The following is a 21,760-nucleotide window of genomic DNA, read 5'->3' on the forward strand; positions in this document are numbered from 1 at the left end:
CTCACAATAAAGTTAATAAATGAAATACTGGTTATTTTGACAATAATGTAAAAGGAATGAAATTAATTTAATATTTCCTTAATTTACACATCGCTGATATTATTACAAAAATAATTGATTGAATATTTATTTAAATAAGTTGCTTATATTAACTACATGAGAGAACTGTCAACGCAGAGCTCTCTTGGCGGGAGTGGAAGAAACACGAGATTCATTGTAATTTTTACTTGAAAAATAATAATGCCATGTTAATGTATGTCGGCAGTTTTATTTAACTAGAAGAGAGTTTTCAATTCCAAGGAAAACTTTAGTCGCTGCACTTATTATTTCACATTAATAAATTGATACCTTATACTATTTGTATTGTTTATTTCGTAATCCATCCTTAATCTCTCCGAATTTTTCCATAGCTAATGAAAAACTTCAGTGATTATATAAACAATGAGCAGGAAGATTGAACTTTTCACAAAAATCTAAGGTATGGTACTATGGACGGTCACCCTATTGAAAGGCACAAAGGGCATCGGTACTAGGCATGTAAGGTATCTCGTTTTACGTGCTTTTGAGCTGCAAGTGCTCTGTCCCGTTTAAGTTCTATGGTTGGTGAAGTCTGAATGTATATGATGGAAAATCTTCTATTTAAATTTTAAAATCAGACCAATCAGGGTAAAACTTGTCAACTTGACAAACTAAAAATATTTTAGTTAAACTCTTTAACCGAAAATTACAAATAATAAATTGTTTTTGATAAGCCTAGCGGGAAAAGGAAAACCACTGAAGTTGAACATCCGGTCATTGCTAATTACCCGACTGCCCGAAGGAAGGTTATTTTATCCATTCATTTTATATCACAAAATAAGACCTATTTTTCAATCTTGACAAAAATTAAAAAACTAAGATTGATTTATTTCTGAATCAGTTTAGAATATCTAAAAAAAAAACAGAACAGAAAAAACGTTTTTTTCTGTTCCGTGTTCTCAACGATGAATTATGTTTGTACAATAAATAAAATCAACGAAATCATGACTTTGCATAACTTGACTGTTTTTAATAATTAAAAAGAGAGGACAAAACGTGCTCCGTGCCCCAGAGGAAGAATGTGTTTTGTTGTTTAATCTGTTGAGTTGATTTTTTTTTGGAACATTCGGGCGCGAAAGGTTCGTCACGGAAATGCTCGATTGTAATTGGTCAAAACATTTTGCTAATACCAACTTACCCGACGCATCAATTTTGTCTATGTTGTCAGAAATTATTACCAGTTGTGTGCCAAGCAGGTAAATATCCTTGGTTTATTATACGTTATTTATTTATAATAAATTGTTTTCAACACGAAAATGATGCTGTAATAGTTAGAATAATCTTAGTGTGTTTATTCTTCATATTGATTCATTTAATCGTAAGTAACAAACTGTCGTGATAATATTTAGTGAACTTTTCTAAGGAAGGTTGTGGTTCTGCAAAAGTAGCTGCACAATTTGATAGAGTGCGATACTCTGAAAAGAAATATTGATAAAAATAATGCAATGTAACAATTTGAACATATTATTGCTTTTCTCGAATATTTTTTTTCAGCTTTATTTATACAAATAACTTTGTCGTCACGTTCACACAGCACTTGAAGTCGGTGGTGCGTCGAGATTGTTTTTCACCTTTCAATATTTTATTTCCAAATACATTACAGGTCGTCAACAATGAACTATAAAAGATAGCCAAACGTTTGTAATGCATTCGCAACCTATCTCGATGCCGAGAAATGGAGAGACAGCAGTGTAATTCACTTCAAAACTTTGATGAATCGAAAAGTGAGATATTGAAAAAAAGATTATTAAAATCGAGTAGCGCTCCCGTGTGCACTAATCTAGCCGCTACCGGCTCACATCAGAATGTTCTACTGAATACTTTGCGTGTGAGTGGTTTTATTTTTAATGAGATAATATTATTCATTTATTTGAGAGTGGTTATGACTTGTTAATTTTTTTGTAGGCGCCAATTTCGAGCAGCATGATCGTGACATCAGTGGGGAGCGGGCAGGGCGGACTGCCGCTGCAGCACGGGCTCGTGACGCACTCGCTAGCGCCCGTCAAGCTGCACACCAACCCTTCCTCATACCCCCTGCAGCTGTCTACTGTCCATGTGCCAGTACAAATACCTGGGACTAGCTCCAACATCAATGTCCCTGTTCAATTGTCTGGACCCACTAGCAGTATGCCCCTGCAAATCGCTCCAGTTAGTCTTCCTATACAAGTTTCAGGAACAACTAATGTGCCTGTACAGTTACCAGCGGGAGAAACTATTAATGTACCTTTGCAAATTCCTGGAACAAGTCAAAATATTCAGCTTGGGGGCCCGGGACTGTCCTCCATGCCCATTTTGCAAAATACTAGTCAGCCCTTGAGTTCTATAATACATGTGCACATGGGATCTAACCCCAGGCCAAACAATATTGATGGCACTGAAATGACTGCTACCAGCTCCTCGCAGCAGCATAATAATGGAACTTCTGTGTCTCAGGTTCAAGTGGCAAATCATTCTACAATGCTGCAAATGCCAAATTCAGCTAGTAACTCTATACAGCTCACTCTCCCTAATTCTGTGAGCTCGGGAACAGTGCAGCTACGAGGGTCCACCAGGAACATGCCACATGTGGTGTACATCCAGACTCCAACAGGCCTAAAGCCTGTTACCAGTACAGATGTTATCAGTCAAGCAAGCACCAGTGGAAACCCACCGCAAATTATAGTTCGAAGACCGGTAAGTGATTTTCTGATTGTGATATTAATAAAAAAAAAATTACCATTAGATCAAGTAGTTGAATTTAAATGTGTATGTGTGAATGAAGAACACTTGAACCTAAAACAAATATCTTAAATTAAAAACTCTTATTCTGTGCTTATACTCCATTTATTTTAACATTTGAAAGTAATGGTAAAATTTGCACATTTTTTAAAATTAAAGAACAAAACTATTTGAAATATGGTATTTGACAACTCCTGATTTTGCCATATCTTAATATTATTATGAAAATATAGTGTTTAGCAAAGAGAAAATTTAAATCGGGTGAAAATTGGATTTATAGTGATTTTTTGAAAAATCTATACACCTGTCTCTTTCTCAAACACTTTTCTCTATGCAGCAAGTATGGTGGTACTGGCGTGTGATGTCACATGCCAGTATGTCTTTCTCTGTCTAATCTTGAATTTCAAACCTTTATAACTTTGTTATTTGTAAAGGTAGCTTAAAAATTGTTTTTCTATTCGATAACAGGCATTGTGAAGTTTTAATTTATAAAACATATACAAAACATAGTAAAATCCCGTATTGTGTTAACTTCTTTAGTAAAAACATAACCGCTAATAAATGTATATAAATGTAACACTAATATTTTTAGTCCATTTGTGTTTAAAATACCGAGAAACATGTTACAATTTGACCGTTAATTCAAACCTTGAATTAAATGGAGTTCAAGTAATTATCTTAACTCTTAATCATGTTTGAAACAGTCAGAGTTAGGCCACTATTGCCTTGGAGAAATTAACTTCATTGTACCCGTTGAATGTTTCCTTCAAACTTCAAGAAAATCAAAAATAACATCTGTTTGAGACCTATGATGCCTTTTGTGTTTGAAGTTTGACCGCTGTATGTATCTTTGACACACACTGCGGTCAAACTTAACACTCTTGTTTGTGCATCAGGGGTTAAAAAAAGAGATAGGATTGACAAAGTAGAAATAAGGTTTGTAGACCATCAGGGTCTGTACTCTTAAGGTACAGAAGTCTAAAGTATTCATCCAAATATAATTATGCACATGGCATACTTATAAATAAATAATATCTAACACATGTATCAGAAAATCTTTCAGACTGATAAAAAATTAAATCAATGATTCCATCCATGATTATCTTCCTAACATCAGTTCTCCTTTCAGGTAACCAGTAATTCTAATATACATCTGATATCAAATGTCAACAATAAGCCAAATATTGCGCCAAAACTGCCTGGCCACGGCAAGTCGTCAATCCTGGCCCCCACCCCGACACCCCCTATTGTCATTCAAAAACCCAAAACCAATGAAAAGGTGATAGTGCCAGTCAGCATTGCTCCAGGAAATTCGGGCAAGCAAACCATCGCTTACTTGAGCTCTGTTAAAAAACCCAATTCCAAAAACTTAACTGACAATCAATCCATCTTGATTTCAAACAATCAGTCAAATGTTAACTCCAATAACCAGAAACTATTTTTGACTCCAATGAACATGCCAAAAATTCAGAACACTACTACTAAATATATTTTACCAGTGACACTCCCAGCTACGATGGCGTCCAAAGGGCCAATTATCAATCTGCAGATTGCAAATGGGCAAATACAGAATGATCCGCAGGGAAACATTACTGTGATGAGAGATAGCGCGCAGCTCGAGTCCACAGACATGCCGCCTTTGCAGCCATTGGGGAAAATGGTCAATGTGAATGGCAAAGAGAGCAATTCAGTATCTCAGAGTGCAAACAAATGTGAAACATACACTATATCCATTCCTGGCTCTCGAGCCGAGCCCACAGGAGAACAAGGGGAGTATACTCTCTCAATACCGGAAACAAACGCCTCCATGAATGATGATATCTACACCGTATCAATAGCTGACGACGAGGGAGGCCAAAGCCGCGAGAAGTCCTTCACCCTGGCTATACCAGAGAAAGGAAAGAGTTTATTGAACAGGAATATGATAGAGAGGAACGATATTGGTTCCCACCACGTCGCGGTCGCCGCACCCGCTATTTTGAGGCGCTCAAACTCAGACAACGGTGAAAGGAAAAATGCTAATGCCAACCTTAAGCGCCGGATATCATTATGCAATGAGAATCTTTCCAATAAAAACCCCAAAACGAGTCAGCCGAGTCCACCAAAGCCTCCCGAAAATCCGAAAACTGTCGAAGCGCAGGATACGGAAAACGACGACCACCGCGTGCCTTCACTATTTTGCGACGAAAAGCTGGATAAGGACCTCGAATGCAAAGTCATACTCGGAGACTCCGACGAGGATTATAAAGACGAAACGAAAGACAGCAAATCAGAAAGCGAGCAGCACCCGATGTACTACAAGAGAAGCAATCCGAGCCAACAGGAGGGCGCGTGCCGCGCGAAGCGGGAGAGCGTGGACAGCGCGCTGGAGGAGGACCCGCCCGGCCTGCTCTGGAGCAACGGCGTGGCGCGCCTGCACGGCAGCGCGCTGCAGTTCCAGACCAACGAGTTCGGCCTCATCGACGTCGTGGACGCCAGCGACCCCGAGTCGCCGCCGCCGCCGCCGCTCGCCCCGCGTGCCAAGTACCACACGCCGCTCAAGCAGCGCGTGGAGCGCGCGCGCCAGCCCAAGCCCGCCTCGCCCGAGGACCTGTACCGCTGCGAGGGCTGCGGCTGCCACGGCATGGCCGCCGACTTCATCACGCCCGACTTCTGCAGCCTCGCCTGCCAGACCGAGGTGCGCAAGCTCGCGCAAAAGAAGCGCGACCGCGAGCGCGCCGAGCTCACGCGCCGTCGCAACAAAATGAAGAAACTGCTCATGCGCAAGCCGGCGCTCGACGACGCGCCGCCGCCGCCGCCGCAGCCCGACGGGCCGCGCAAGCCCGAGTCCGTCGGCGAGATGACCGAGGCCATGCTCAAGATGTCCGAGGACCTGATCGAGAACGAGAAGTACCCGTGGATGTGCGGCAAGAACGGCTTCTCCTGGATGCGCTACCTGGACTTCTGCAAGGCGAAGGCGGCGCCGGTGAAGCTGTTCAAAGACCCGTTCCCGTACAACCGGAACGGGTTCAAAGTGGGCATGAGGATGGAGGCGATAGACCCGCAGCACGCGTCGCTGTTCTGCGTGGTGTCGGTGCGGGAGGTGCAGGGCTACCGGCTGCGGCTGCACTTCGACGAGTACCCGGAGCTGCACGACTTCTGGGTCAACGCCGACAGCGTGGACATCTTCCCGGCGGGCTGGTGCGAGCGCAACGGCCGCGCGCTGCGCCCGCCGCACTCGCACGCCGCCGCCGCCGCCGCCTTCTCCTGGCCGCTCTACCTCAAGCAGGTGCGCGCCATCGCCGCGCCACGACATCTCTTCTCGCACATCACCACCACGGTAACTACTCTTTATTACCTATGACTCCCGTACATGACGAGTTCCCTAACATAAATATCCATTTTTCATGATAACTGCATAGAAAATCGGATACTTATGTCAAGACATCAATTTTATTTTTGTATTTATTAATATCAGCATAATACGAAATACACTGAAATTGACAAAAAAAACGCCAAATTGTAAAAACAGTTAGGATTTTGCGAATATGACACTCCTTACCCTATTCTGCAGATGTAGAATATTGATGTAAATATGTCATGTATGGAATTCTACGACTACAACTTGGTAAGACCGCGGGATCGCGGTGGATGCGGAAAGCACAAGACCGGTCTGAGTGGAGAGCCTTGGGGGAGGCCTATGTCCAGCAGTGGACGTCTTTCGGCTGACATGATGATGATGATGATGATGATGATGGAATTCTAAGTCTCCAAGCTTCAGAAATGCATTATCAAGCAAATGGCATTTGATCTCAATAATATACATTCCAGTTATGTTTAAAACGACAAATAATTTTATTGCAATGAGCAGAAAGCATTCACTTTTAGCCACTGAATTTAAACTGTTGACCCAGTGACCTACTAACCTAAATCTTATATTTCCGACACTCTTTAAGGTTAAGGATATGAGTCTTATGAGTGTTTATTTCTTTTTGTAATTTGAAGTGATCAGTAAATATAACCCTCTGAAATGATAATTTCATACATAGTTTTAAAATACAGAAAGATAACTAAAATGTTACAAAATTCAAGTTTAATACAGACCACGCTATCTAATAAGATCTGTTACTAATTTAAACTCATCTCTTTCTGCTGATCGAAGTATGATCTCTAAATAAACCTCGTCCTTAGCAGAAATTTTTTATCTGAGCTGTTCACTCATATGGCTTAGGCAAAGTCAGGTGTCTTCATGTTGGTCCATGTCAATGCACAACCGACATAGACATTAGACTCTGTTTGATTCCTATGTGCAAACGAGTCAAGTTTGCTTGTTTACCAACCACAGCAATGAATTGTTCAGACAGTAAAAAAAAGTATAACCAAACATTACTGTTACCTTTTTTTTTATTTAGCAATTTTCCATGTCCCACTGCTGGGCTAAGGCGTAGGACTTCCAACTTCCCCTGTCGGCAGCTAGATCTTGCCTTGCTAGTAGCTTCTGTCTCAGTCACCTCAGTCTCGGTCTACCGCGACGCCGATGACCGTCTTTGGCGCCCACTGGGTAGTAACATGTGCCCATCTCTCCGGGTGCATGCGGCAAAAATAACCAGTCCAGTTCTCTTCCTATACATGTTTTCGAGCGCAGTGTGGTGTTTCAGACTGAAATTAAAAATCCTTTACTTTCAGACACTGAAACCCAACGGCTTTCGCATCGGTATGAAGTTAGAAGCCGAGGATCGCATCAACGATATGGTTTGCGCCGCGACCGTGGCCGACATGCTGGACGCGCGGCTGCTCATCACCTTCGACTCCTGGGACTCCGTGTACGACGTGTGGGCGGACCCCACCTCGCCCTACATACACCCTGTGGGCTGGGCCGAGGAGAATGACATAGCGCTGACGCCTCCCAACTGTAAGTAAATTATGGATTTTAATACTCATTCTAAGGTCCTGTTTTACTCGTTGATAAATTTTATGCGGCAGATATATGTGAAGCTGTCTCCATTTGTTTTGTCTGAATAAACAGAAATAGCACCACAGTTATCTGTCACATAAAATTTATCACTGGTGAAACAGGGCCTTAGCCTCAAAATAGCAGGATATACGTATAGACACTATTAAGGTGGCTACAAGTAGTAGCGACTGACGTTTGTACGTTGCTTACGCACTATATAGTAGAAAAAAAGAATGGAATTGGACGGGTGGGAGATAGGCGAGGTTTTAACTACATTTTTTCTTATATAGCTCCTACACTTGGCTATTTAGGAGATTTTATTGCTTTTTATGGACAAATCATTTCGATCAAGAATTGCCGTTCTTACGCCATATTTTGGTTGTAACTTTAATTGTCTCACAGAAACTAATTTAGAATTTATTAATAAGGTAGCCTAGGCCCTCCATGTCAAAGGCTTAATGGACAATTTGAATTAAAGAAACAAACACATTTTCATATTTTAATATTGGATTTCAGACGCAAAATAATAATCAAATCCAGTAAAAACATAATTAACTTTTTCACAGAAATGTAAGTAATGATACTTTGGCTATCTTATCTCACTTTATGATATTACTTACCTCAACTTGTTGTTATGGTATTGAAAACTGTTTCTAAATAAAAAATACGAACTAATACTGCTCATCCTATTATTATTGTTACCAACAGAAACAACGAAATATACCATTTTTTTTGTTATTACTTTCACTGTTTTGCTAATTGCTGGCTGCAACATAATTATAGTTTCACCAACTAGAATATGGCATTAATGTTTATGCATAACGCGCAAAATAATGTATGGAAATGGTTAAGTGTGCACTAGAACTACGTACGAATTAGCTTAAATTCTTAAGCTTAATATTGTTGATGATAAAAAACGAATCTTTAAACTCAGTCTATTGGTCTTCAAGTGACTTCAAGTAATGATAAAATTTCGACACAAAGAGTTGAAAATCGAATCGTTTAGGATCAATTATAGTTAAATTAACAACTTCTTAATCTCTGGCAAATTAATATTCCATTTATTAAATGGGTTTAGGCATTTGACATTGCCAATTAGGAAAATGTTCTAATGGTGGATATTTTATAAACAAGTAATAGGTCATATTAAAACCTTTATTTAATTTACTTAGGTATTTTTATTCATACAATACAAAGTTATGTCAAAAATTTACATAAGTAAATGTCAAGTTGGACAAATTAACATTGCACTCGTCTCTACAGAAAAAAAGACGACCAAAATAAACATACCACCAATAAAATGACATGTTGGTTGTTTTTTTTTTTAATATGTTGTTGAAACCACTGTTAGATTTAAGTCTATAAATAGATAAACAACAAACAGTGGCTCTTGCATCCAATAAATCGAGGACAAAGTCAGAGAAAATATGTATTTATCAGTCACTCTACATTTATATGTAAACGACCGGCCGCCAGTCACGTCCATTAGTCAGTAAGCGGCGGGCGGCGCGCGCGCACGCCGCGACGGGGGCGACTTGTTATCCGATCACTTTAGATACCGCGTCGCGGACAGGCGCCGGCGCTCATGACGTTTACACAAGGTAACATATTTACCTTGGATACGAGTTGAAGTAATCACTACTTTTATTGTAAATTCCGTTCAAAATTATCTACAATATTTTATTACAACTCATACCATTTTACGCATTTGTAGATTGAATTCGTATTGTTATGCCGAATGAATGCCTTGTGTTGTTTTATTTACAAACAATTGGAGTTTGTTAAGTTATATTTATATTATGATTAGTATTTAAATACGTTAAATACGATTAAAGTGCTATTTGTTGCGACTTTATCGCTTGCTTAAATGATTCATCAATTTGCTAAAGTATTAAGCTGAGGATTGGTGTTCCTATCTCCTAATGGAGCCGGATGTTAACTAAAATATGTTATGCAGTTATTATACACGCCATTAATAATTAGTATACTATTAATATTCAGGCCTTGTGGTGCCGTAACACCTGTTAATGATGACTAAACATTACGTTTTTATAAGTTTTTATTACGAATGAAATATTCACTTAATAAGTCAGACAGTATTGTCATCTTTCGCATAAATGTTATAGTTAGAATATATATGTTTTCTGCACGTGTACGGTCGTTTTTGGCATACGCGCTTACACGCACATTAAAGTAAACCGAACCAGCGTTGATAAAAAAAACAAAACCGTTTACGCGTGTACATGCGCTTCCAAAAACGAGTTTATACGCGCAGATAAAACGCTAGTCTGTAACCGCCCTTACTGTGAATCTAGGGATTGCAAAATCCGGTCTTTTTTCAAATCCGGATTTTAGGAATATCAACACGTACAAATCCGGATTATCCGGATTTTTCGAATTTTAACATAATATTACCAATAAAAAAGAAATATGGAATTACATTAAGAAAATGTAAAATAAAACTGTGTTTTTTTATATTACGCGTTTAATCAGTCTAATACTCTGATTGGAAACACTAACTGCAGTAAGTCTGTGAAGCCTGTCTGCCTGCGGTTTTGCTGAATCAATTGAGCATAACTTTGTGTCTAGGAGTCATTTTTTCTAATAAATGTACATAAAAATGAAGCTAATTATATAACGCATTCTATAATATTTTTCACATGCTAAATACATATTTTTTTAAAAATAGGTTGACCATTTTGTGATTGTCACACTCACACGTCGAGCTACCAATATCACTTTGCGCAAATACTTGCTAATATCTTAATGGTGAAGGATACGCTATGTTCACATTTTTATGGGAAAGTACATTAGTTCTGTTTTAGTTATCACGCAGGTGAACCTCCAACTACCGAATTTTGTGTGCCTATCAGTACAAGTCTTTCGCGCGATGTGTATGGGTCATCTTAAAAGTAATTTCCGTGGATTCCCGTTGTGCGATATACAACGATTAAAATCATTTTATTTAATTCAATGTTTCTATTTTTTTCGTGAAATATAAAGGTACGGATTATGCTTATTACTTAGCACAAAAGCATGCTATTAATGAGCAATTACTACCGTGATACTAGCGTGTATATTCGTGGATTTTCGTGAATCGTTTAAATAATTGCAGATCGCATTCCATAACATCGATCTTTTACAAAATCGATTCTTATTGCGCATCACATGAAATCACATCCCTAAAGGTAGCCAGCGGGGCGCGGAGGGTGCCGAAAAGGTTATGTCACGTGGCTGGCAACATGACGGCTGGCTGGCAGCGAAGCGAAGGCATGAATGAATGAATGCGATCAACGAAATTCAATAGATTCTGGTTAAATGTCAACTTTAATTGAAATCCGAAAAAACCGGATTTTTAGTTTAAAAATCCGAATTTATAAAGACAGCAAAAATCCGGATTTTTTCGGTTATTTCGGATTTCGAACTATCCGGATTGCAATCCCTATGTGAATCCCAGTGGAATCACAATTTCATTTCTGTAATGACTGCTTCCTCATCAAGTCTTTTTTTGTAATGCCCAGTCTACAAGGACCCGGAGTCGTTCTCGTGGGAGTCTTACCTAGCGGAGACGGGGGCGGCGGCGGCCCCCCGCGCGCCTTCAAGACGCGCGCCCCGCAAGGGTTCAAGCCCGGCATGAAGCTGGAAGTGGTCGACAAGAGGGTATGTACAATTGTTTATTTATTTTAAAACATTTTCTTTAATCTTCTATATGTTTAAAAAACCGGCCAAGTGCGAATTGGACTCGCGCACCGAGGGCTCCGTACAAATTTGTATTTATGAATATGAAGGGTCCACGGAAAGAACATGCCTAGTCACTTTTTTTTTAATTGAGATTTTAATCTTAAAATATAGAGCTCACAAAGTACTATGACTTACCATTGAATTAAATAATCTGAAAACAATATAAAATCTATTTTTTTATGTTTTAAATAAATGGTAACCATAGTAATTGTTTGTGATGACTAACTTTCAAACCGCTATAACTCAAAAAGTTGCTTAGGTGACTAGACACGTTCTTTCCGTGGACCCTTTATATTCAGTGTTAGCAGAGCCCCTCTCCTAGGCAAAATGAAGGCAGTGTTGGGTTCTTTTAGATGTTTTTTGACATAGACAGTCAGTCATGTAAAATTATGATTTTAAGACTTTTTATTGATCGTGCTATAAGAGCTACCGTCATAAAAAATCGTGTTTCTAGGGCAGCCGGAACTTCCTAAGAATTTTTTGACAGGCAATTTGTAGGTATCTAAAAACCGTGTTGGCGCGTAGTTGTAAACCGTGTAGCTGAAACACTACATTTGTAGACCAAGTTCCAGCCAAGGTCACCTGTTAGACGTTGTTTTACAACCGTCTGGAACGCGCTTAACGTAATGAGGGCTATCGCGTATGAATTCGCCGCTAAGGCGCTAGTGTAGCGTGCGGTCTCCGAAATGTCAAATCTCATAGTTTTTGGGTGAGCTACGCGGGTTTATTTATAATTAGAATTATATTGTGAATATTTTGCAATATCTGAAATTAAGTATGGCAAATATGCGTTCCGAGGCAATGAATCTCTGTGTTTTGAGACAGTTTTGTCTTTCGGAAACCTTTGTCCTCCCTTTTTTCCGAACAAAACGGGGACTATGGAACACTGTGACATGCTCGATATTTTTATGGTACGGTTTTAAGTGTATTGAATATGATTTTAATCTAAACTTTTTTTCACGCCCGTAATAACAGACTTTGAAAGCCATACTTAAAAACCTCACGCAACAGTGCGCCATCTAGTGAGACAAAAAACGATAGCCTTCATTGTCCCACGTGTTGTCAGGTCCCGTTCCTGATCCGCGTGGCGAGCGTGAGCGCGGTGAAGGGTCACCAGGTGCGCGTGTCGTTCGACGGCTGGCCCGACGAGCTGTCCTACTGGCTGGACGACGACTCGCCCGACATCCACCCGGTCGGCTGGTGCCTCAAGACCGGCCATCCGCTGGAGCCACCGCTCAGTAACTATCACCCACGTTTTTACTGTCTTTACTAGCTTTTACCCGCGGCTTCGCTCGCGTAAACAATACAATCTGGCATTTGAATTGAAACTAGAATTTCATGTATGACACAAATGATGTTAGTACTTGTTGCTTAGAATATAGCCACTTATACCTAGTGCTATCCAGGAAGACGCGTGATTTTGTCATTAGGCATTAATGACATTGTAATAAGAATGTGTGTAATCGTGAATGACTATACGTTATGCCTATCCAATTTATTAAAAGTGTAAACAAACCGATTTCATCAAAATTCTTGTATAAACACCCACTGGATTGAATCAGTAACACATTTATCTATAATTTGTGTCTTTTAACTATATGTCTAATCACTTTTTTCACCAAAATTCACTTGACTTCAATATTTATATTTAATTTGAAAAATCTTCGTCAAAATCTGACGTTATTTCTTGATTGAAACATGTGTATAATCTATAGTAGCATAGACTAGCGTTGAGATGGTGGAAAATTTGACATTTTAAAAATCGATTAATGCGCGAATGAATAAGCGATTTTTATTTACTTTCCTTAAAATTAAAAAATAGTTACTGCTTTTATAATTGAATAAACAGTCGTTGGAAAATAAAATAAGTAAGTTGGAAGTATTGTAAATAATAAAAAAGACAAAAATACGTTGATCTACGAGTATTCAATCAATCAATAATCGATTTACTGAACAGATTATTTATTTTTCAATAGGTTCTAGGTTTTCACATCACTAAATGTCTATGGTCGGGTTAATGGTGTCTGTTTACGCTTGTCATAAATTGGATTGGAATACAATATACCTATTATTGGGTTGTCTCAAATGCCTCTGCGGTCGTGGTTCCCCTTCATGTCCTTTAGCGTCTGTTGTGTTACAGCGTCTGAGGAGCTGTCGACGGCGGGCCCGTGCGGCGTGGGCGGGTGCCGCGGGCTGGGCTCGCTGCGCGGCGGCGCGCACAAGACGCACGTGGCCGCGTCCGCGTGCCCGTACCGCGCGCCCGCCTCGCCCGCGCCCCAAGACCGCCTCGCCGCGCACCCCGCCCTCACCGCGCCCAGGTGACACCACCAACCACCAACCACCAACCACCAGCCGCCACACAAACACATAACTTACCCCTATGTCACACAAAAATTACACAAATTATATTAGCCTTCGCAAGTTTTAAGTTATTATTTTCATCATCATCATCATCTCAAGCCTCTCTTAACCAATTTGGTGTAGGCCTCTTTCAGCTTTTTCCACGTCGCTCTATTCTGAGCCGTCTGCATCCATTTACTGCCCGCAACTCTCCCGATGTCATCCCTCCAACGCATCTGAGGTCTTCCAACCGGTAAAGCCTTGCACCGCGAGTCTGTTTTTCGGGCAACGTGACCACCCCATTGCCACTTCAGCTTGGCTACCTGTTGTATAATATCGGAAACTTTGCTTTGTTTCCTCAACCAGTTGTTAATCTTCCGATCTCGTAATGTTACTCCACCAGCCTACGCTCCATAGCCCTTTGAGTGACTATTCTATTAACCTCTGGAAAATGGATTTGGTTGTTACCCAAGTTTCCGCTCCGTATGTGAGGACTGGTAAGATGCACTGGTTAAATATACGTGCTTTTTGACGACTGGTAAGGTTCATTCTGAAAGCAAAGTCCAACCTTGCGAAGGCTGCCCAGCCCAGACGCACTCTCCTGCCAATTTCTGTTTCCTGGTTCTCCTTTCCGACTGATCGGAATCCGTATTGTCTAGCAAGACCTTGCATTTTAAACTATAGTCTGATCATTAATTGAATAGAAATTTTAGGTGCGACGACGAGCGTAGCGAGGAGGAGCGTGTTAGGTTCAACTATGACCAAAACAAGAATTGTAATATATGCATTTTTCTTAGTGAAAATTCAGTGTTGTTGTTTCAACCATTATAGAAAACATACTGTATAGATTTTGAACGTATACATTATGAAAATATGCTTTTTGTGCCATACAGTTGTGGTCATATAATTAAGAACGATTTTTTATAGAGAAGATTTTTTCAAACTGACAAGTGTTACTAACTGTATGTATATTTTTGTACTTCTCTCGGTATCGTAAAACTTTTCCTTACTAGCGGTAAGTTCATTTATACATATAATTGGCTAAAAAATAAATAGATAAACTTTATATATTACATCTAAACCTAGTATTACTACTTACTGGCTGGTCATATAATTAAGAACGCTGAATAGTTTATTTTTTATTCAAATTTAAATAGAGAGCGAACCGCCGCTTTGTGCTTTTAGGTTATTATTTGAATAATTTTGGCGCCATTTAGTGCCGTAAAAGTCTTAAAGGCGATTGCTTCATATAAAAACGACGGGGAAAAATAAAAGTTGTGATAAATCTACAAGAAAAGTAATACTAAAACTTCGCGACAAGAATTGGTCGTATAAACACATAGCCGATCATCTGCAATGTTCAAAAACTATGGTTTTCCACGCCATAAAGCATTTTGCTACGTATCAAACTACTTCAAATGTTCCGCGTGTACCTAGACAAAGAAAGTCATCTCGTCGAGATGATCGAAATATCGTTCGTTTGGCAAAACAACATTCTTTTAAAGGGTCTAATGAGTTGAGAAAAGAATATTTTGGCGAAAACAACCCTTCAGCAATCTCGGCACGCAGTATTCGAATGCGTTTGGTGGAAGAAAAGTTGCACGGAAGGATAGCAAGGAAGGTGCCTATGTTGAAACGGTGTCATAGGCAAGCCCGGCTTGCATTTGCAAGAAGATATGAAAACTGGACAGTCAGACAGTGGAAAAACGTTCTTTTCTCTGACGAGACAAAACTAAATAGGGTATGTTCTGATGGCAAACGATATGTAAAACGGCCTCCAAATAAAGCATCCGACCCAAAGTACACAAAAGTAACTTTAAAGCATGGCGGGGAAATGTAAAAATTGGGGATGTTTTTCTGGACATGGTGTTGGACCTGTTAGGCTGATAGAAGGAAATATGGATCAATTTCAATACAAAAACATACTGGAAGAAACAATGTTACCATATGCTAAAGGCGTGCTTCCGGTTATTTGGACATTCCAGCACGACAATGATCCCAAGCATACTGCACGTACCGTTAAGGAATTCCTCACATCGCAATCAGTTTCTGTCTTAGATTGGCCAGCCAACAGCCCCGATCTTAGAGCAATAGAGCATCTTTGGTGCGAAGTCAAGAAAAAAGTTTCAAATCGACAGTGTGGCAATTTAAGAGAACTGTATGACGTATTCTTAGAAGAATGGAACTCTATCTCTCTTGCGAACTGTCAAACAATGATAGATTCAATGCCTCGCCGGTGTAAGGCAGTAATAAACAGCCGTGGACATGCTACTAACTATTAATTTTAGTTAAAATGTATTACATTGCTTTTTTTTCTGTACAAACTTCACGTTAGTGTGATTTAGTTAATCTGAGTTTCAAATAAAAAAACTTTCGAACCGTTCAATAAATCGTTCTTAATTATTTGTCCAGCTTCATTACTATTTGAATTTGTTACTAAAGAGAATAAAAACAAAATTTGTAAAAAAATAACAGTAATTTTATTCTTTATTCTAAATCCCGTTTGCTCTATTCATGTGGCTGTTTCATAACGTAACTAGTTACTTCTAAGAAGGACCCACGACTACACATGACATGATTTAGTTAAAAATAATCTGGAACTTCAATTCGTTCTTAATTACATGGCCACCACTGTATGACTAAGAACCATTATGCATTGTAACCATTATATATTTTGACCACTACGCATTTCAAGCTTTTGCGCTTAGAACTTATGTCAAATAACTTTATATATTTTGATGCATTATATTTTATAATTTTCGGTATTTCAACTGTATGTATTTCAACCGATATGTATTTTAAATTTATACATTATAATACTTACCCATTGAAGGCACATAGGTGAAGATTTTTTGTGGACCGCTTACCGCCCCCCACTAGGCCTACAGCACCCACAAGGGGACGTTATCGACCACTTTAGGAAAGACTAACGTAGATGGTGGAATCCTCGTCCGTTTTTTTTACCGACTTCATCATCATTACTAACATTTCAAACGAAACTAAACCATGAAACTGATTATCATCTTATTTACTTTTAGAGTCCTGGGTCCACCGAAGCCCGCCGAAACTCTGACGCCCACAAGTGATACGGTCAAAGAGAAGTAAGTTACGGGGAGCATTATAATAATAAATGTAAATGGACAAGTGGAGGAATGTTAATTTTTATGTTATACTGTTGTTTTGTTTCAGACCAACAAGGGGTAGGCCTCCAAAGCATAAGAGAGTTGAAGAAGTATCAAAAACTGATCCGGTAAGTTTCATTCATATTTTTTTTTCTATATTTCTTACGTATTGTTTTAAAAAAATATATATTATCAGGCGTTTAACATCCACAAATTTATTTTTTGCTGTGAATACATGAACGTTACCCAGGTGGTTACGTTCCTTTCGTACTGAGCTAATCTGAAAAGAATACGGGAAGCGACTGCTTATGGCACTTACCCACTGACCCATACACACATCGACGATACACTATGACTATGGCGTATCACGCTTATTCTACAATATTCTGGTCGGTCAGGTGTCAGACGAGGAGTCTGCGTCGAGCAGCGGCGGCAGCGCCAAGCGCTGGCGCGGCGAGGGCGACGGGCGGGAGGAGCGTGAGGTGCGGGAGGAACGCGATGGGCGGGACGAGCGCGATGCGCGGGACGAGCGTGAGAGGCGCGCGGAGCGGAGCGCGACAGACCGCGCGCGCGCGCTGCAGCCCGACGTCGCGAGACACGTGGCCGCGCTGCAGCTGCCCAGCCAGCCCGACGTCTGGACGCAGGTAACTTACACATGGCTAAATGAGGATCTGAAGGTTCAAATGAGTCGGATTCTATAGGCTCTTATTTCAAAGCCGTAAGTCAAAAAATCTTAATTCAATTTAAGCTATAACAAACACTTATGAATGTAAATAATCTACCACTGACCGGTTCGGAAAAACCTCTGTTGAGAAGAATCCGGTAAGAAACGGAGTGAGGTATATACGTTCAAATATTTAATTAAAGAGCTTACTTGAGGGCATACTTGAATACTTACGCTGTTTTTTATTTTTTTCAGTATGTTGCACCAATTATAATCAATTGATTTTTCGTATGGTAGTAGCTAATAGTATTTGCAATTTATATGTTTCTTTTTCATAGTTGTACCCTCAAAAAAACTTGTGAGAAAAAGGTGTCAAAACATAAATTGTTATTTTTTACTTTTATTTTTCACGTATAAAATATTAATACAATTGTAGGGTATACTCTCACAAAAACTACGTAACTGTGATTTTGTTTCAATGCTTTAGCTGCTATGGAAGAGAAAAACGAGTTTGAAAAAAATTGTTAGGAAACACATTTTTGACATTATCTCTGTGACAGTTCAAGATAGAGAGAGGGCTCAAAGTTGGAGTGATTACTAGTAATGAGGCGACAAACAATTGACATTCACCAATTCAACTATTCCTCACAGGGGCCACATGTCCTTCCTTAGCCTGCTAAACCCTTATTTTCAAATCTTATCGACTCCGAGGACTGACTAACTCCGACCTATCTTTCGGATCAAGCGAACCGCATGATAATAAAATCGTCGGTTATTAAAGATTTGTGTGGCCTAGAACGAAGGGCATTATGGTAAATGATTGTTGATGTTGCTTGCAGGAAGATGTGTCGGCGCTGGTGGGGCGCGTGGCGGGCGCGGCGGCGGGCGCGGCGGCGCGGCGCGCGCGGCTGGCGGGCCGCGAGCTGCTCATGGCCTCCTGCGAGGAGCTTGTCGCTTGCCTGCGGCTGCGGCTCGGCCCCGCCGTCAAGGTGACACTCCATTTCCTATACTAAGGGGCTGTTTCACCATCCATTGATAAGTGTTAACTGACGGTTAAATGTGATGCCGTCTCCGTCTATTCGAACAAAACAAATAGAGACGGCATCACATTTAACCGTCAGTTAACACTAATCAATGGATGGTGAAACAGCCCCTAAGGCTACAATGCGTCATACAGGCACTGATGAACTGGTTGCCGATCACATACTTGGAGACAGACATTTTGGATATTTTAGTTGTAGAGTCGACAATGAAAGTCCTTTGCTGCCCTAAAGTTCAATTAAGGTTGTACAGCTTCAAACATTAAGAACTGGTCTGCTATATCACTTGCAAGTCAACCATGCATATTTTATTTTTTCATCTCACTAATATTACAAATGCGAAAGTTGTAAGTCTGTTTGTTTGTTACTTCATCACGTCTAAACCGCTGAACCGAAATTTAGATGAAATTCGGTATTCGGATAGTAGTCCCGGGGAAGGACGTAGGATACTTTTATCTCGGAAAATTGCATAGTTCCCGGGGGATAGCGATAATAGTATATTGTACAACAAGAGCATAAAACAAGCCATTTTACGCGAGACGTTTATATAGCCACCCGAGTCGGTACGGCGAGGGTGGATAGACACGTCGAGGGGAAAATTGGTTTAATGCTCGAGTTTTACACTCTGCTTTTCACTTCGATGGCGAGGAAATGAAATAGCAACAGTGGAAACATTGTTCACTTACTAGGTGCCTTTTATTTTTCATGCATTGGTAATATAGTTATAAATATTTAGTTTTATTAATTTATTTTGATTTATTTGATTGATTTTTAGTTTATACAAATTAAAAATTATAAAAAAAATACACTGAAACTTTTTTGTTGGTGGCTGTTTAGGCTTGATTGCCTTGGTTAAGACCGTTGGTGGATCGAAGATTTTACTTTATGCATTAGAGCATAAAAATGTGACACTTCTGGCCACTACATAGATAATATGCAACCAACAGCTTATTTGTACATTTCGCTATTTTATTTAATAAAGAATTTAATTCCCCAGGTTTACGGAGCCGTCCGCCAGCTGCGCCGCGTCGTGTCCTGATTGCGAATGCGCCGGCGCGCCATCACCATACTCATGTAGGCCTGAATCCTCACACACACCTAACTACGCTCATGCTTTGTTGAAACGGTGCCACAAAAATCCTGCGAGTGTATATTGCAGCAATCAACCTATCACTTATGTCTGGGCCGCACACTGGACTAGTGTCATGGCAAATGGCGAGGGATGGAAACAAATTCGTAATGTGGCTACGTTACTCATTATGCCCAGTGCTTTCTCTCTGTCTCTCTGATCATAACCGGCAGAGATAAATATGGCCGGCGCATCGTACATAGCGGCAGTGCGTTTGGCAGACCGAGGAGCACAGTGTTGGGGCTAGGGTTAGCCCCTCGCATGATTTTTCTCGCATCATGTCGGCATTACGCTTAGGTGGAAGTGACCAGAGACCACACAGGGATATTGATAAGTGATGTTTTGTAAACAAAGATGAAATTATTATAAGTGCAGTGACGTGACACAGATGTGCAGTGGAATTCGATGTTAAACTCGGATAGTCTGATATATTTTGTACATATTAGATGTCTTGTTATTAAGAGAGACGTTTTTCAGTTTTATTTCTGTAATTAGTGAAGTGGAATTAGAGAGTCAATTGGGGCTGACAATATTTGTAATAAGCTTATATTTTGCATCGGGCAATGTTATAGGAGGTGCACAAATTATATGGGGGCTTTGAACTTGGGAGGTTGTGACGGTGTGGCCGCCTTCTGTTTATGTAGCCGTTGAGATCTTCATGAGTTAAAATCAGTCCATATCCTTTACGCAAAATTTATTAATTTTTATGTCTATTATTGCATACATAAAATCCCTTGTAAAAGGAATGGAACAGAAGTCTTATTATATTTTTTAAATTATGAAGTTTATATTTTTATTACAGTAGATGATAAGTATGTGTGCAATTTGTTTTTTCTTTAGGTATACCTCATTTATGTTGCTGACACTTAGGATTAATAATATCAGTCAACCATAGAATAGTTAAGTATGATTTCGAGTTGTAATGATTTAAATGATGGAGTATTTCTAAGTTGAATCTGTAACAAGTTTTTGCTTGATATATTTTTTTTTATATTTAGTTGGTGTTGAGAATTGGTAAATCTTGAAAATTGATATTGTAAACTAGAGAAGTATATTTAATTGGTTTTCTTTTTCTTTCACAAGAAGTGTTCGTCGAAATCAGTTTTTCTAACATGTAAATAAGTAATTTTTTACGTGTAGTTCCTAATACCTTATAATCTTGTCGGCACTGTCGAACTGATCATCAAATACCGTATGTATTTTACACATACAGTATTTTACTGACTTAAAAGTATCATCATATTTAGCTTAATGTTGACATTTTGTTGAATCTGTAAAAATAACATACATCTTGTTTGGATATGCTACGTCAGCATTTTGCCAGGGGCTATGTACAAAGTTACAAATAGTGTAATATTTTTACGCAAAACAGTTAGTGTTAAGGATGGTGCCATTTTCGTTGGCATAAGCTATTCTAAACTGTTGTTCGATAATAAAAAAAATGAAAATGATGTTGCTTTTAATTTCTAGATTTTAGTTCCTTTTTGCTCTTAATAAGGTGCACCCGCACCGCAGTAATTTTTGTGGAGCAACAAGTTAAAGCTAGACTAACTTTATTAGCTAACCGACAGCACCACAAAACAACACAAGTTTTTATAGTTGCCTGATATTACTCTATTGCACTAATGTTGCTCCACAAAAGTTAACTGCGGTGTGGATGGACCTTTAGATAGTTTTTCAATAACCCGCTTCGAGCAGGCGGATAAAAAATATAACTGTCTGTCCATCAGAGAACAACTGATTTGGGTAAAATTTTTTTTTTCATGTCGATTTCTTTTTTAAATGTCGATTTAAAATTTGGTGAATTCTGTTCTAGTTCTAAAGTTCTGACCATGGTGTAAGCTGAGCTGTCGGTTGAATACTGTGGTTTTTCACACTATGTCCTACAATTTTTTTCATTGACTCACACAAAATTTATGGAAACTTCGAAACAAAACTAAACATTTAGAAAGAAAGAATGAAGACATTTATGCACATTCACAAAATAAGCTCAAA

At 39.5% G+C, this 21,760-nt stretch overlaps 1 protein-coding gene across 1 annotated transcript; it reads left to right on the plus strand.

Annotated features, from left to right (window-relative positions):
* Positions 1 to 1,280: 1,280 nt before the first annotated feature.
* On the plus strand, positions 1,281 to 21,216 carry l(3)mbt (lethal (3) malignant brain tumor). The gene is given in 14 exon segments (XM_074088409.1): positions 1,281 to 1,396; positions 1,682 to 1,906; positions 1,984 to 2,751; positions 3,926 to 6,115; positions 7,462 to 7,687; positions 11,251 to 11,316; positions 11,319 to 11,389; positions 12,537 to 12,708; positions 13,611 to 13,788; positions 16,849 to 16,911; positions 17,000 to 17,060; positions 17,331 to 17,576; positions 18,436 to 18,585; positions 19,634 to 21,216. Coding segments are annotated over 13 exon segments (4,386 nt in total). The 5' UTR covers positions 1,281 to 1,396; positions 1,682 to 1,753; the 3' UTR covers positions 19,676 to 21,216.
* Positions 21,217 to 21,760: the final 544 nt, after the last annotated feature.

Source organism: Choristoneura fumiferana, chromosome 5, assembly GCF_025370935.1.
Source record: "Choristoneura fumiferana chromosome 5, NRCan_CFum_1, whole genome shotgun sequence".
Taxonomy (NCBI): Eukaryota; Metazoa; Arthropoda; class Insecta; order Lepidoptera; family Tortricidae; genus Choristoneura; species Choristoneura fumiferana.